This window comes from Lagenorhynchus albirostris, chromosome 10 (genome assembly GCF_949774975.1).
Source record: "Lagenorhynchus albirostris chromosome 10, mLagAlb1.1, whole genome shotgun sequence".
Lineage (NCBI taxonomy): Eukaryota > Metazoa > Chordata > Mammalia > Artiodactyla > Delphinidae > Lagenorhynchus > Lagenorhynchus albirostris.
The window spans coordinates 79,137,011-79,152,522 of NC_083104.1; the positions used below are offsets into that span (position 1 = coordinate 79,137,011).

Consider the following 15,512-nt stretch of genomic DNA (forward strand, 5'->3'; position numbering starts at 1 on the left):
TCAATTTTTCTTAAACTGTAACTTTATTTGGAGCAGAATTTTCCTTAAGTAAAGTTAACGTTTTTAAACACCTTAGGACAAACTATTCAAAAAAGGAACATTTTATTTCAGAAGGGGTTTGAGTAAGTGGTTTTCTGTCCTCCTACCTTCCCATCATATGAATATTTGCTTTATAATTAAATATATTCTTAGTTACTCCCTTGTAATCAAACCAGGAGACTAAATTGCTGTCAGCATTGAAATATCCACATCAGAAGACTGTTCAGGTCATTTTAAATTCACATTAGCACAGTGACTATAAGAAACTGATAATACAGATTAACGTGATATTTGCCCCCAGTTTGTCTTCTATGGGTTTCCATGAGAAGGTCCTCACAATAAATTATATAAAATACAGTACTTTGGTTGGAAATTGTAAAAAATAATTCTAAAAATTAACCACATATATTAAACAAACAAGTTGCTACAGTATGCTTTAAATGATATAAAATAATTAGTATGTCAAACATTTTCTTATAAACACATTGCTTTGGATCATACATTGAGCTGAAACATACAGCCCGCATTCTTTTTCTCTCCTAAATGGCCCAGAACAATGGCTTGATGCCACCTTGTGAAAAAACATGGTGCCTGTGAACTCCAACAGTACTGGTAATTCGTACTTAAAACGATTCTTGCGTTACGTGGGTTGCCTTGACTGTATTCAATTTTTGATGACTCCAGATGATGACATAGCGTCAGTTTATTAGACGTATATAGTCCTTTAGGCAAGAGATGTGTCTAAAAAATTGCTTAAAAATCAGTTTTCTTCCTATTTAAATCATACATGAGCTGGGTGAGGGCTTAGTAATCAATGGCAGCTTATTGTCAAATTAACAATCACACCAAGAGTAGCTTTTATGCCCATGCAACTTTCCCTGCAGTTCACACACATACCCTTTGGCATACCACTGTCACTGAAACTTTGGGCACTGTACCATTTCCTGACGTCCCAGAAAGCTTTCTGCCTGGAAATGAGGTACAGACGTGGATAGGTACAGTTAAACTCATCATTCTTCTTGGTGTCTTGCAGTAGATTTTGTAAGTCTATAGTAACTAAAGATATAGGCAACAGGTAGCATTTCATTTTCACTTAACAAAATAATGGTGACTATTTGCTTCTATAGTAAACAGCTTGTATGCTCAATTTATCCTTTACCCGTTTCAGGGTGGGGGGGAAAAGAGAACTTTATAGGATTTTGCTAGTTCTTTAGAATTGACATTGTTTTTTCAGCCTTCTAGTTTGCTCAATGCAGCGTCAGCTACTTGACTTGCAAATGAATAAACATGTTTTGCTTCCCAAGGAAAGTTGTTTGCTGATAAACAAATGAAAGCGGAAGAAGAAAAGTGAAATATTTTCTGAATTTGGGCCCTACAAACGTAATAGAAAAACAATTTTATAATGTGTAATAACCAGGTAACTGGGTTTTTCAATTAAAAAAAAATGTAATGACCTTAACATAAGCTAGAGGGCCAAGAATATGGTATTCACAATCCATCTGGTTCTCTACGGGGTATTTACAATTTAAAACCAGCTTTCCAGCAAGCTGGGTAAGCTTTCAGATTAATTTACTTTTTATACATAATACAGAAAGGGGAAATAAATATTAACCTCATAGTAAAGGACTCATCTCTGAAAACACATTTTCTGCTGCTTGAGATAATGAGAATATAATACAGAAATGAATTCAGCTTCAAGTTGTGCTTACATATACATCTTTATTTCCTGAAGCTTTGCTGCCAGTTTGTTAACAGGAAAATATTACCTCTCAAATCCACATCCATCGTGTGCTTTTCTCATGCCCCCAGCGATCATGGCGCTTGGTCAAGTATATTTTTGAGCCAGACTCTCCAAGGCACAAATTACTCCCTGATTTTAGGTGAGGGCCCCTTGGGAACCAGCCTGATTTGTTCAAGCTACAACATGTTATGAATACGTCAAAGCAAAAATTTACCAACTTATTAGATTGAACCATATCAAGGTGCCGATATTCATTTTAACCGACAAAAATGACAATTTCATTGGCTCAACTTGCTATATCCTGGAACCAAATGAGAGTGACTTGAGCCCTGCGAGAAGGTGAGTCAATATACTCAGGAGACTATGTCGCGTTTACAGACGGTGACCTTCTCTCTTGCCTTTCAGGCGACCATGAGTGGAGGCGAGTGTGCCCACAGAGGTGGATCAGAGTGGACGTTCTGTCTTCTTCTGTCTCCAAACTAGCTTTGTCATTTTCAAAATTGCTGTAAACATTCCTCTCAATGGAACAGCCTCTGCCCACCATATAGTGTTCTCACTGTTGAAAGAAACTACACAAGGGTTAAGAGTTCTTTGAATGTGGCACGTGACAGACACTGACATCACGGTAGCTGTGACTTCCCAGACCAGTGGGATCTCTGCCATCTATCCTTCCTGCTCCCCAGATTGCCATGAAAACCGAGCTAAATGCAACTTTCTGAGGGTTAGGATAATAAAAAATCTTCTGCTGCTTTGAAACCTAGCTTTTGGATCATGTATCTTGGCAGGGATATAGTTTAAGTGACCGTGTTAACCTTTATGTGGAGAACATTTTGGCTCGAAAAGCTTCCTTTTTGTGGGTACTTATACAAGTTGATTTCAAAAATGGAAGAAAATAGAATATCATGGCATAGCTTGGTTTCAGCTGGATATCTCCAACCACCAAAAAGGGTGTTATAAACATTTCTAAAAATATTTACTTAGAGTTCTTTCATCTGGGGAGTAAAAAGAAAACAAAGTGAATTATGTAATAGTACTTTTAGAACAGCACAGCGGTATCAAAAAGTCAAACCAATAACATGGTATTGAGAACGGCAGATGGTCAGTTTTCTGGTGCTGAGGTCAGTCCAAAAAAGCCTAAAGTACCGAATATGCCACATTTAAAATTTAACCACTTCACAAATATCTGCACACACTGAGGGAAAAACCCTTTATCGTGTAGCCTTAAATTGCACCCCTGTTGCAATACTGCATCATTATTATTCTATTTTTAAAAATCTGTATAAAATATTATCTGGAACCCCAAAGGAAAATCAATTAATCTTTAAAAACTTCCTTACAAAGTTGACTGTATAAAATGCTAAAACATAATCCATATATACAAAATGCTGCTGTTTAAGAAAATAATGGGACCCAGTTTTAGAATAAAATAACTTTGTACAAAAAAGGTACTGCATTCAAATCAATATTAAAAAAAAACAACAAACTTTAAAAATGAATATTGAAATGTCTCAGTTCAGAAGAATAACTATAAAGTGTTTGCTTTTCCACCATCTGAAAGTCTCTTGCAGGTAGAACACCAGCTGGCTGAGGGAGAGTGTCCTGCTGTCCCCTACAAAGGACTTCGTGACAGTCATCGCCGAGATGCATACTTAGCAGCCCAGTCCGTCCGGCCGTGTACGGGCTGGGCAGCCGGAGGCCGGGGCAGCGACCCGGGAGTGCTTCTAGGTTGGGTGTGGAAAAAAGGTCGCCCAGGATGAGGTCTCACAGCCTTCAGGGAAGAATAACCTGCAATGAAAGAAAAAGGTGGGTCTGACTGATACGGGACCCATGCAAACAAAGTGCAGCAAAGAGCATCCTGGTGACAAAAATATTAGCAAAGGAGAGTTGAAGAACAGCCGCCTCTTCAGGGTCCTCCCTCCCAGTTAAGGACAACCCCATTCTATAGTGGTCAGGCCAGAATTACTGGTGTCATCCCTGACCCTTCTCTTTTTCTCAGATCCCACTTGTAATTTTCAGCAAATCCTATTGGCTCTACCTTCCAAACCTACTCAAAACCTGGCCCAGGTCAACCATCACCACCGGCCCAGGCCAGCCTCATTCCTCACCTGCATAATCGTGACAGCCTCCTGGTTGGTTTCCCTACTTCCACCCTGCTCGCCCTTTCAGTCTAGTGACAACAGGGCTTGAGTGAGTCTGGAGATAGAAGTCAGATCCCCTCACTGTCCAGCTCAGAACCCTCCGGGGGCTTCCATGTAGCTCAGAGTCATGACGACGTGCTTACAGTGACCTGTGGGGGGCGCCCCCCATCACTTCTCTGACCTCCTCCTCCTGCTACCCTCCTCTTGTTCACACCATTCCTGCACTCCGCCTCCCTGCTGTTCCTTGCATCTACCAGGCCCATCCTACCTGGAGGCCCAGGCACTAAGAGCCTGCATTATAGGGCTTTCTTGCTCACCTCCTGTAGATCTTTACCCGATGGTTCCTTTGCAGTGAGGTCTTCTTTGGCTGCCCTGTGTAAAATGCATCTGCACCCCACACTCCCTACTCCCTGCTTTAGTTTCCCCTTAGCACTTTAGGAGCATCTTATTTGGTCTACTTATTGTCTGTAGAGTACAAGTTCCAGGAGGACAGGAGTTTTGTGTCTCCTTCACTCGTGGACCCTAGGCCTACAAGGTCCAGCACAAAGCAGCTGTTTGATAACTGTTTGTTGAATCAATTCATGAATAATAATAATCTGAAATAGAACTTACCAGGGGAAGGGTCAGGTATAGGTGCCACGTGGACCCTCTGCACAGTAGAACCGATTTCTTTTTTCAGAAAGGAAGGGATATAGTTTCCAGCCAGTCCACTAGAACTTGTTGAGGTGGAACCAACTGATTTGCAAAACGAAAAACTTGTTACTGCCAAGACATGCACAGGACACCAATGGGGGTAAAGGACAGTGGGGCAGTACAATAGAGAACCAGGTTTTGACTTTCAGGGGAAAAGAATTAGGATAAAAACAGTGAATTCCGAGCAGAGCATTCTACCACACTACGCTGCTGGAAACGCTGGGGGATGGGGCGAGAGTGTGCAAGACGGTGCTGACCCTGTAGCCTGTACCCACAGGGAGGCTGGTAGGTTGGTTTGCTTAAAAAAAAGGGGAAATTTGGAATTTTCTGTCTGTAATAATAAGTTTAAGCTGTTCTGGAATTTTCTTTTTCTGCTCCATAATATACAAGAGTTAGCCTTCCATGTCAGTATATACAAATTCCAGAATATGGTTAAACCATAGCTCATTTAACCATTCTCTGATTGATCAGCATACAGGTTATGTTAATTATTTAGCTATTATAAGTAATTCTATGCTAAGTATTCTTGTCCAGAACCAGAAAATTAATCCTTATTAAAATATATTAAATACGTTCACTTTTTATGTCATTTCTGTCTTGAGACAGTTTTAAGGGCAGGAACTGGGTGCTATTCATCTTAGTGTTCCAGGCGGTTCATGGGAAGCCTTACATATAGCAAGTAATCAATACGTATCAGATGGGTGGATGTGTATCTATAATCAAGGTGCACACGGAATAATGAAGAGTGTTATACAAATGGAAGTTATATCCATTCGGAAGAGTTCATGAGGGGGAGAGCTGCTCTCTGTCTTCACAACACAGAGCATTCTTGACAACCGCTCAAGGCAGAGCGGGAGCAAGGGTCTGGAGCTCACGTGTGAGGAGCTGTGCTGGTCAGCCGGAGCACATTTTGCAATTTTGGTGACTAGACAGATAAGAAGAAAAATGGGAAGAGAATTTGAACAAGGCAATCACAGAAGGAAAAAGACGTAGAGTCAGTAAACACAAGAAGATGATCAACCCTCAGTCAATGGGGCATGCGGGTTGAAGCCACAGTAAGATGCCATTGCACACCCTCAGATGAGTACCCGTTGACAATCTCAACAGTACCAATAGGCATCAAGGGCAGAGCACAACTCCCACACCCTGCTGGACAGCAGCTGGGCAAAGTCCAAGATGAACACAGCCTTTAAGCTAACACATTTACGTCATACCCAGAAACCTCACACATGCACACCACCTATAGGGGGCATCAATGTTCACTCCGGTGCTCTAACTGTGAAAACTGTCAACAACTTACATGTTGGTCAAGAAGAGAAGGAATGAATAAATTATGTTCTAAGTGCCCATCAACAGATGAATGGATAAAGAAGACATGGTATAGATATACAATGGAATACTACTCAGCTATAAGAAAGAACAAAATTTTGCCATTTGCAGCAATATGGATGGACTTGGAGGTCATTATACTAAGTGAAATAAGTCAGATAAAGACAAATACTGTATGATATAACTTATATGTGGAATCTAAAACATATTAACAAAGAAACAAAATTGAGTTATTTGTAGTGAGGTGGATGGACTTAGAGTCTGTCATACAGAGTGAAGTACGTCAGAAAGAGAAAAACAAATACCATATGCTAACACATATATATGGAATTAAAAAAAAAACGGTTATGAAGAATCTAGGGGAAGGGCAGGAATAAAGATGCAGACGTAGAGAATGGACTTGAGGACATGTGGAGGGGGAAGGGTAAGCTGGGATGAAGTGAAAGAGTGGCATGGACATATATACACTACCAAACGTAAAATAGATAGCTAGTGGGAAGCAGCCGCATAGCACAGGGAGATCAGCTCATGCTTTGTGACCACCTAGAGGGGTGGGATAGGGAGGTTGGGAGGGAGATGCAAGAGGGAGGAAATATAGGGATATATGTATATGTATAGCTGATTCACTTTGTTATACAGCAGAAACTAACACACCATTGTAAAGCAATTATACTCCAATAAAGATGTTTAAAAAATATTAACAAACTAATGAATATAACAAAAGAAAAGCAGACAGATATAGAGAACTAGTGGTTGCCAGTGAGGAGAGGGAAGGGAGGAGGGGCAGTATACGGGTAGGAGATTAAGAGGTATAAGCTATTAGGTATAAAATAAGCTACTATGGATATATTGCACAGCACGGGTAATATAGCTAATATTTTATAATAACTATAAGTGGAGCATAACCTTTAAAGATTGTGAATCACTATAGTGCACACCCGTAGCTTATATAATATTGAACAGCAGCTATACTTGAATTAAAAAAATTATATTCTAGTATGAGTAATAAATTGTGGTATCATACACTTATATATATTGTATATGTAATACTATACATAATGTGATATATATTCTATGGATGTATAATTGCTGCATACATAATATAATTATTAAAATGAGTGGAGATCCAGGATTATATGCATATAAATTTTAAAACATGCAAAACCATACTAGGTATTTCTTGTATACTAAAAACAAAGCATGGGGCTTTCCTGGTGGCGCAGTGGTTGAGAGTCCGCCTGCCGATGCAGGGGACATGGGTTCGTGCCCCGGTCCGGGAAGATCCCACATGCTGCGGAGCGGCTGGGCCCGTGAGCCATGGCCGCTGAGCCTGTGCGTCCGGAGCCTGTGCCCGGCGACGGGAGAGGCCACAACTGTGAGAGGCCCGCGTATCACAAAAAAAAAAAATAAAAAAATACATGAACACGCAATGGACAAAGGCAGAGAGAAGAGAAGCCCAGATGTTTACTTGGCATGTGGAAGGCGAAGCAGCCCACAGCAGGGGAAGCTGTCTACTGGGCATGGGGTGTGTCTGCCTGGAGGACTTCTGAAATTCATCTGTCTATTATAAAAAGAGTAGGCAGGGGCTTCCAAACCGTCCACCTTCCAACCAGAAGGGGTTCTGATGCCCTGGGCTAAGGCTGGGCCATCAGACAGAAGGGAGAAGCCAGAGCAAGGCAGACCCAGTGAAGTGTGGCCCTGGAGGTCGCCCACCACAGAGCAGGGCCTCGGAATCCAGACCCGTAAGACTGTTTTTCTCTTGCACCAGGGAAGACTGCTCTCGTCCCCTGCTACTCTTGACGGCGGAGCCGGAGGGAACTGGCGGAGTCCCCAAGGCCTGCTGCCAGGTGAGAGAGGGCAGCGCGGGCCTGGAAAAGAGGCCCAGGGTTTTCACGCCAGAGAGGCCCTCCTGGTTCCACGGCTTGTGACCCCGCCACATCCAGAGAATCTGCTTCTTATCATTTAGGGGTTAATCATCATTACTCACCTGAATTTATTTTGCTGATCACTGATACCATCCCTGAAGATTTTCCAGACAAACCAGAACTAGACCATGGATTAGATGGAATAAAATCCTTTCCTGGATTCGGGAGTATGCCGTTTCTTATATTTATTCCTAATAGGGAAGAAATGTTTTTCAAATGCAAAATTTATATTTAATCTTGCATCACATGTCAGAGATGAAACGAATGCAGAATCCAATTTGTCAAAGACTTCCCGTGTTTCAACAATCAAAGCAAAAACTGACCATGATGATGTCATCAGATAGGTGGCAGAGGAAAGATGCCATCTTTGGGGTGAGTATGCTGTCTCACTGGTGGGTGGCCTGACAGACCTCAACTTCTACCAACAGATCTGTCCACGTCTGATGTCTTGACCACCTGGTGCAGTCCTGGGCTTCTGGGTCCCTTGGCCTTCCTACTCATCTGCCTTTGCAGACCACTGCCTTTCCGTCAGCTGCCCAAGTTCTTCTCTTGTCCCTCCACACCCCCAAGCCCAGCTCTGCAGCCCTCTGCTCTCCTCTTTCTGAATTCTGAGGTTCCATCCTCTCAACCTGACATGGACTATGGGAGGTGACTCTGCTCTGTACCAATGACCCTCACCGACTCCCTCATGCCCAAGGCTGCCTTGACCTCAACTGCAAGCAAACCACTGCCCCCCCCGGACCACCCACTTCCCACTCCTACCAGGCCTTGAAGGAGCTTTCAGAACAGAAAAACTCGATTCATCCTTTACCCTTCTTCATCCCCTAGAGCCCAAAAGAAATAACTCTCTCTGCCTGTGCTCACTGCAGCTGGAGTCTTTGCCCCCCTCCATACCCTGTCATCTGGGAAGTGGCAGGCCAGTCTCCTAAGGCCACAGTGCCAAGCCTGATGAGGTCTGGCAGTATTTCGGAGGCCTGTTCCCAGTCAAGAGTGGGGAACCAGTGCATCAGCAGGGCCTCCATTCCCCGCCCTAGGTCTCCACCCTGGGTCTGAGCACCACTGTCCCCACCTGGACAACAGCGACAGCTTGTGGGCCCCTCACCCATGCAGCACACAGATGTCAAAAAAAGCACGTCAGTCCACCAGCTACGACCCTTCAAGAGCTTCCAGTGGCTCATGAAATAAAATCCAAATTTCTTATAAGACACCCAAAGATGCCTCACGCATCTAACACCTCATCCTCTCTGACGGGGCTCGGGCCATATGCTGGCCTCTCACGAGCCAAGCCCTTTCCTGCCTGCAGGCCTCTGTGCTGGCTGTTCCCTATGCTCAGCATGTCTCTGTGCACCTGGAGTTCTTTCCCAATCGCTGGGGCCCAGGTCGGAGTCGCTTGCTCAGAGAGGCCTTCCCCGACCACTCTGTCTAAAGTACTGCCTCTGCCCCCATTTCATCACCCTTAACGCCAGTTGTCACCATCTGTGGCTATGGTGTGTCCATTTATTTAGGGACTGTCTCCCACCACTAGAAAATACGAGGGTGAGGATACTGTCTACAGGCTGCTGGCTAAAGTCACTGCATAGCCTGTGATGTGAATGGAGGCCCTAGAGGGGGGCAGCCTAGTGGCCCCTCCTGGCTATTGTGTCCACCAGATTCTCAGTGCCCAGCATGGGACGCTGTGCAATATGGATTTACTGATGGAATGAATTTGAGAATGAACGGTTGGCTAACACTGTACGCTTAGAATACGGAGAATGCGAAGAGAGGTCTGGGTACCCTCCAACGACAATGTTTTCACTTAACCCCTGTGGTACAGCCACATGGGGTGACTAAGCTCCCATCTGCTTTCCTGAGCAAACACACAGGGCTGGTAGTTTCTGGAGAGACCTTGGGCAAGCTGCCTGGTTCTTCCTGGTTACTCCTTCCCTGGGGACTGGACCCGGTTTCCTCTACCAAATTTCTTATCTTAGGCAACTACAGAAGATAAGAATGTGAAGCCTGGGAATTCCGATGGTCCAGTGGTTAGGACTCCGCACTTCCACTGGTCAGGGAACTAAGGTCCCGCATGCCATGTGGCCAAAAAAAAAAGAAAGAAAGAATGTGAAGCCTGGGCTTCAGCTAGTATTTCTATGGTGGTCCCACCAGTTCGGAAGAGAAGCCCCAAGCACTTGCAATCCAAAACAGGATCTTTGTGAACACGTGATTCCAGGGACACGATTTCTTATCAGCGATCAGAGCAGAGGCAGGAATGTTTATTACCAGGCAGGTACCGGGAGTGCTTCAGGTAGTGCTGCTTGGCCGCCGACCTCAAGGTGGGCGTGTCGCACCGGGGGTAGGATGTCTGGGTTGGGGCACTATTTCCGGTGCCCACGGGCTCTGAGGGCTTCAGGTCCAGAACACTCTCAAATCTGAGTGGGGAGAAGATGGTTTCGGTCAGCACGAGCTGGGCAGCTCATCGGACATAAAGATGACCTCACAGACCCCAGGTGCAGTCCGTGCACAGACAGGAGCCCACACTTGCCTGCACAGAGTCTCATCGCTTTGTCTCTTCTTGTTTTTCAGGTCAATCCTGGTGAACGATGGGCTGAAATCCGAGTCATCTAAGTCAGCCCAGCCATCAGAATCCTTTGCTAACCTGGAAACGAGACCCCACCTTCTCCTACTCTTTGGCTTGATCTCACCATTTTTGTGCTCCAGGCCAGTGAGAATTCTCTGTGTATACAAGGAGAGGGGGGAAAAAAGCAATACTTGGCATTAACGGAGCTCACCCACGAGTAATCCCCATTCTGAACTTTCTCGGTTATGTAAAGGAGGGTTCTGGGGCGTTTCCTTCCCCAATATGCAATATACTGTTTATTGGAAAGGACAACGGTGGAAAACACAGTCCCGGACCTGCACAGATTACATCCTGCACAGATTACATCAGTTTTCATTCAATGGGGACGCTAAGCTGTGTAAGATAAGGATTTAAAAAAAGAAATTTAAGGTACTTCTCACGTATGAGGAAAGTGGCTGGATGCTCAAACTGGGCTCATCTCTGAAAGAGTTAGTGTGATTGACACTGTCCTAAATAGAATGTAAGAGAATATAGCTAAAGTGTCAGTCACCTGCTCTTTTATAGAAAACGATGCAATTAATGCCTTCTTTGCCTTCTCAGTGACCTGGATCCTAGTTAACTGCAGAATTAGCTACAGTAAGAAATTGCCAAACACCCACTGCTGCTGCAGGGGGGCGGGGGCAAAGGGGACAGTCTGGAGACACCATCCCTGTAACCTCATGCTGCCCCAGTCGGGAGCCGGCACTCACTGAGTGAATGCTAGTCGACAGGTAAAGTATTATTTTTGCATAAAGGTGTTAGAAGATCAGACTCTCAGACAGCACTATAAGGCTAACGGAAACCAGACGCCCGTGTCAGATTATTATCTTATTGACTAACACTCACTGTTTCCTTTGGAACAGCAAGAGGAAAAGGAAGAGCTGGGCTCCATCAGCAGCCTGGCATTACCAGCGTCGACTGAGGGCACCGATAGGAATAATGATCTACGAATATTAGTGGGGCACTTGATGATTTTCAAAACATCTTCACAAGCAGCAGGACCTTTGATCCCCATGAACAGCCCTGTCTGGTGGGCAAGGATCCTCCTTTTCCAGATTAGGACACTGAGTCCACAGGGGTCGATAATAACAATGACTAGCGCTCTCCTTATCCACCCCTGTTTCACAGACGAGGGGGCGAGGAGCAGAGGCCAGGTACCCTGCACAGGGTCACAAAGCTATGAAACAGCAGAGCCGAGATGCGAGACCCTAGTGGTCTGGGGCCGCGTCCAGCCTTCGGCCACCACCCCACGGCCAGGCCCCCAGGCATGGCACTGTAATTCACAGGCAGAGCCAGAACTTGAACTTAAGACCTTTAACTCCAAAGCCAAGGCTCTTTTCACAATTCCATGATATTGCAAAGACAGATCTATGATAATTAGACCTTATCTGCTGAAAAAGAAAATATTTCACTCAGTAAGTAGGGTCAGAGGAGGGACAGGCCAGACACAGGGCTCTTGAGCGAATCTTCCTGCTTACTGCCTGGGGATGCTTGGCGTGGAGGGATGGCAAGAGCAAAGGGCTTGGCTTGTCCTCTGGGAGGTGATCCGTCCTGGAAGCCTCGGCTTTGTAGGGGTATGTGAGATGCTGAGGGGGTTGGCTGGCTTGCTGCTGTCTCAAAGAAATGCGCATGTGTGGCTTGGTTGGGGGCTGGGCAGGAGGGACCGGCTTTATGTGAGGCGGTGGGGCTGCCTTTTCCAGACCGTCCTTCTGTGGTCTTCCTGAATCCTGAAGGCTCTGTGTGGTGCTGCCCAGGGGGTGCCCAACCTGGAAGTAAGGATATCGAAGCGCCTGGAACGACACATAAGGCTGTTTTAGGAGAAGAATCTGGCCAGGAAGGTTGACACCATTCAGGGTTGCTGGCTAGATATCACGAAACCGGTTTACTACAGTTGCTTAGCCCAAACCAATTATAAAACAGCAACCTGAATCTGTAACACCCTTTGTGAATTTCCTTGTCTAAAATAGTGTAAAATGTACGGACTGGTTGCCACACTCAAATTACTTGGGTAAAGCACCCAGGTTCACTGCTATGCCCTTTGCTACTTCTGCCAGTATCCTGGCTTTGTAACTTATTTGCTGTGTGTCTTAAATATAATATTTCACCGTTCTGAGCCCATTTCTTCAGTCCATAGAAAGAAAAAAAATAAAATGGAGAGAGCCAAGTATAATGATCCAGGAGGACTCTGAAAAATCAAATATAAAATAAGCAGGTACAGATAAACAACAAGGATTTACTGTATAGCACAGGGAACTATCTCCAATATCTTGTAATAATCTGTAATGGAAAAGAAATGTATATAAAACTATCACTTTGCTGTACACCTGAAATTAACACAATATTGTAAATCAACTATACTTCAACTAAAAAAATAAATAAAATAAGCAGGTGCATGTGCTTTAACACCAGAAACGCCAAGAGTGTAATGCATGCTACAGTTAAACCTTGCCCATCAAGATAATCACGCTCTCTGGATCACCGAGGGATAAATCTTAAAGTGCTGGGTTTGCAATTCTTTCTGAAATATTCCCTAGTCTTTTTGAGTGGAAGTCATTGAATACAACATAACCTTTCTCGATCAATCTGGGACATAGCTATAAACACCTGTAATGATAGTAAGTGTAGATACAGAGGCAAATAACATGGATACTCCCATAGTGGTCCTGGACCCTGATATCTTACTCGGAAAGTCTTCTCTGTAGTCCCAGGTATTTTTGCAAGTCTCAGCTGACTTGGGGGTATTTTTAGCTTTTCTGATACTATGCTTAAAAGTACACATTCCTCTCTTGGTCCTGGGCTCCTTACAGAATCTTTTTCTTTTCATCTCTAAAAAACTTTACATTGTAAAAAACTGGGTTCATCAGAAAGCTTCCTTCCTGCCCTGAAACCATTTGTTTCTCCAACCTTCTTGAGCCACCCAGGGTCTTGGCGGTTCCTTCTTTGAGCCACTGGACAGCTGCTTTTCTCCCATTCCTTAATCCCCCCAGCCGTCAGCTCTCAGCTCTCACAAATTCTAACGTCATGTCGGCCCGATCTTCAAGTGCCCCTGTCACTGTCGCTCAGCCAAATCACTGACTCTGATTAGAACTGGTCACCTTTTTGATTCTCTGAGCAGTGGGATTATCAATGAGACAAGCTGAGAAGGGGCCAGGTACAACTACCACAAAAAGAAGCTGGCAGGAGGCCTGGCGGTGTTTGAAGCCCATGGCACTACATGTCTCTTTTGGGTGTACTTTATAATCTAAGTCAAAGTGGCCTTGGGGGAGGGCGGATTGGGAAAACAGGAGGTATGGAATTGGGAAAACAGAAGATGTGTCATCCACGTGACAGAACTGCCATTGATAGTACACTATCTGTACTAGTTACTGGTAGAGTTATTAAGGCAAATCACTTAAGCTTTCTTTTCTTTTTTTTTTTTGCAAATCACTTATACTTCCTGAGATTCAGTTTTCTCATTTATAGAATGAAAACAGTAACACCTATCTCATGGAGACTTCACAGCGTTAAAATCACATAAAAACATACTAAAGCATGTGCAAACTATAAAGTGCTATAAAATGCTAATTACATTTATTATCCTAGCTCTCTCTCTCTCTGTCATCTGTAAAATGAGTGATTTGGATCTTACAAGATATTTTCACTTTGAAACTGCCTTTCAACAACCAGTACTGCCTTATAAACAAACTGCTACATCATCTTAACTCATAGAGAATATATTTGAAAACATCTGCCAAAGACAGGTGGATATATGTTTATTTTCATTTTCACGTATACGGTGATATATGATGTGAATTGTACGGCAATCTTCAAAGCAACTATATTGTTTACACCTGAACTACTTTAGACACAGACAGTTTCAAACTATTTTAAGTTCTTATACCTTATATAGTTCACCATTAGTGGTATTCAATACTAGTTTTCACACATAATGCCTAATAAAATACTTCCCATGAGATTTATAGGAATTATTCACAGTTAGACATGAACTTCGAGAGAAACGCATCTGAAGAAAATGGAAGGAAACCTGACTAGCTGTTGGCCGTTTCTTGGGATCCCACTGCAGCATGTCTCTCAGGAGATGAACTGCTTCGCTGCTGGCATTTGGAATCAGGGTCTTCAAGTTATTGGGCACACAGTGGGGCCAGCGGAAGTTCATAGCACTCGACAGTTGGTAACCTTCAGGCCAGTCAGTCTGAAAGAAGGAAAAGGTAGAAAATCTTGCTCAGCCAATCACTGTGATCGGACTTTATAATCTGGCGTGTATGACGTGTCACTGCCACGTCCATACTAACTATGGTGGTGGTGGCACTGTGGGTACTGAAATGCAGGAGGATGCTAACAGAGAACAGGAAGACTGGGGAACAGTGGGAAAGACACTGGATTTGCCATGAACTTTTTTTTTTTTGGCTGAATCGCGTGGCTTGCAGGATCTTAGTTCCCTGACCAGGGATTGAACTTGGGCCACGGCAGTGAAAGCGCCAAGTCCTAACTACTGGACTGCCAGGGAAATCCCCATTCCAACTTATTTTATAACTTTAACACAAGACAGTTCACCTCTTGAGATTTGGGGGTTGAACCAAATTAGTATTTTCCCAATTGCGTTCCATGAGGCATAGGTTTTAGAAACTGCTAATGAGATTTTTTTGGGGGAAAAAATAAAACAAAACACCTTGTTCTTGGTCAAATAAACTTGTGAAAGCCTCCATATTACTATATCCCCATCTTGGTGAGTCAAAGTACAAACACTTAGAAACCCAGCAGTCAGGATAGCTATTAGTCTCAAGTCCTCCACTTTTTCATGCATCAGACCTACGGGGCACTCAGCGCTGGAGCGAATGACGGAAGGTGCTGAGCAATCAGTCTTTAAGATCCCTGTTAGCTCCAACAAACTCCTGTTTTATATGACACATTCTGATGTAATTGCTTTTTATTTTTTTAAAGTGAAGTGGCAGAATATATAGCTTGTATCATTCATTCACTTAGAATAGTTACCGAGGGCCTCCTATATACTTAATGTTGTTGGGTATCCAAAAAATAATCCAATATAAATCCTG

General features: G+C 43.9%; 1 protein-coding gene across 2 annotated transcripts in view; it reads right to left on the reverse strand.

Moving 5' to 3' along the window:
* Window positions 1-15,512, reverse strand: part of CILK1 (ciliogenesis associated kinase 1) — a 34,523-nt gene continuing 19,011 nt past the window's right edge. Inside the window, exons 7-13 of one of the 2 annotated variants that reach the window (XM_060163105.1) lie at window positions 14,483-14,650; window positions 11,937-12,248; window positions 10,384-10,574; window positions 10,122-10,270; window positions 7,928-8,056; window positions 4,531-4,653; window positions 1-3,565 (exon numbers count right to left, since the gene is read on the reverse strand). In XM_060163105.1, the coding sequence (XP_060019088.1) occupies window positions 3,411-3,565; window positions 4,531-4,653; window positions 7,928-8,056; window positions 10,122-10,270; window positions 10,384-10,574; window positions 11,937-12,248; window positions 14,483-14,650 (1,227 nt within the window). In that variant the 3' untranslated portion in view covers window positions 1-3,410. Of the gene's footprint in view, window positions 3,566-4,530; window positions 4,654-7,927; window positions 8,057-10,121; window positions 10,271-10,383; window positions 10,575-11,912; window positions 12,249-14,482; window positions 14,651-15,512 lie in introns of both variants that reach the window. The other variant, XM_060163106.1, reaches the window with a different exon arrangement.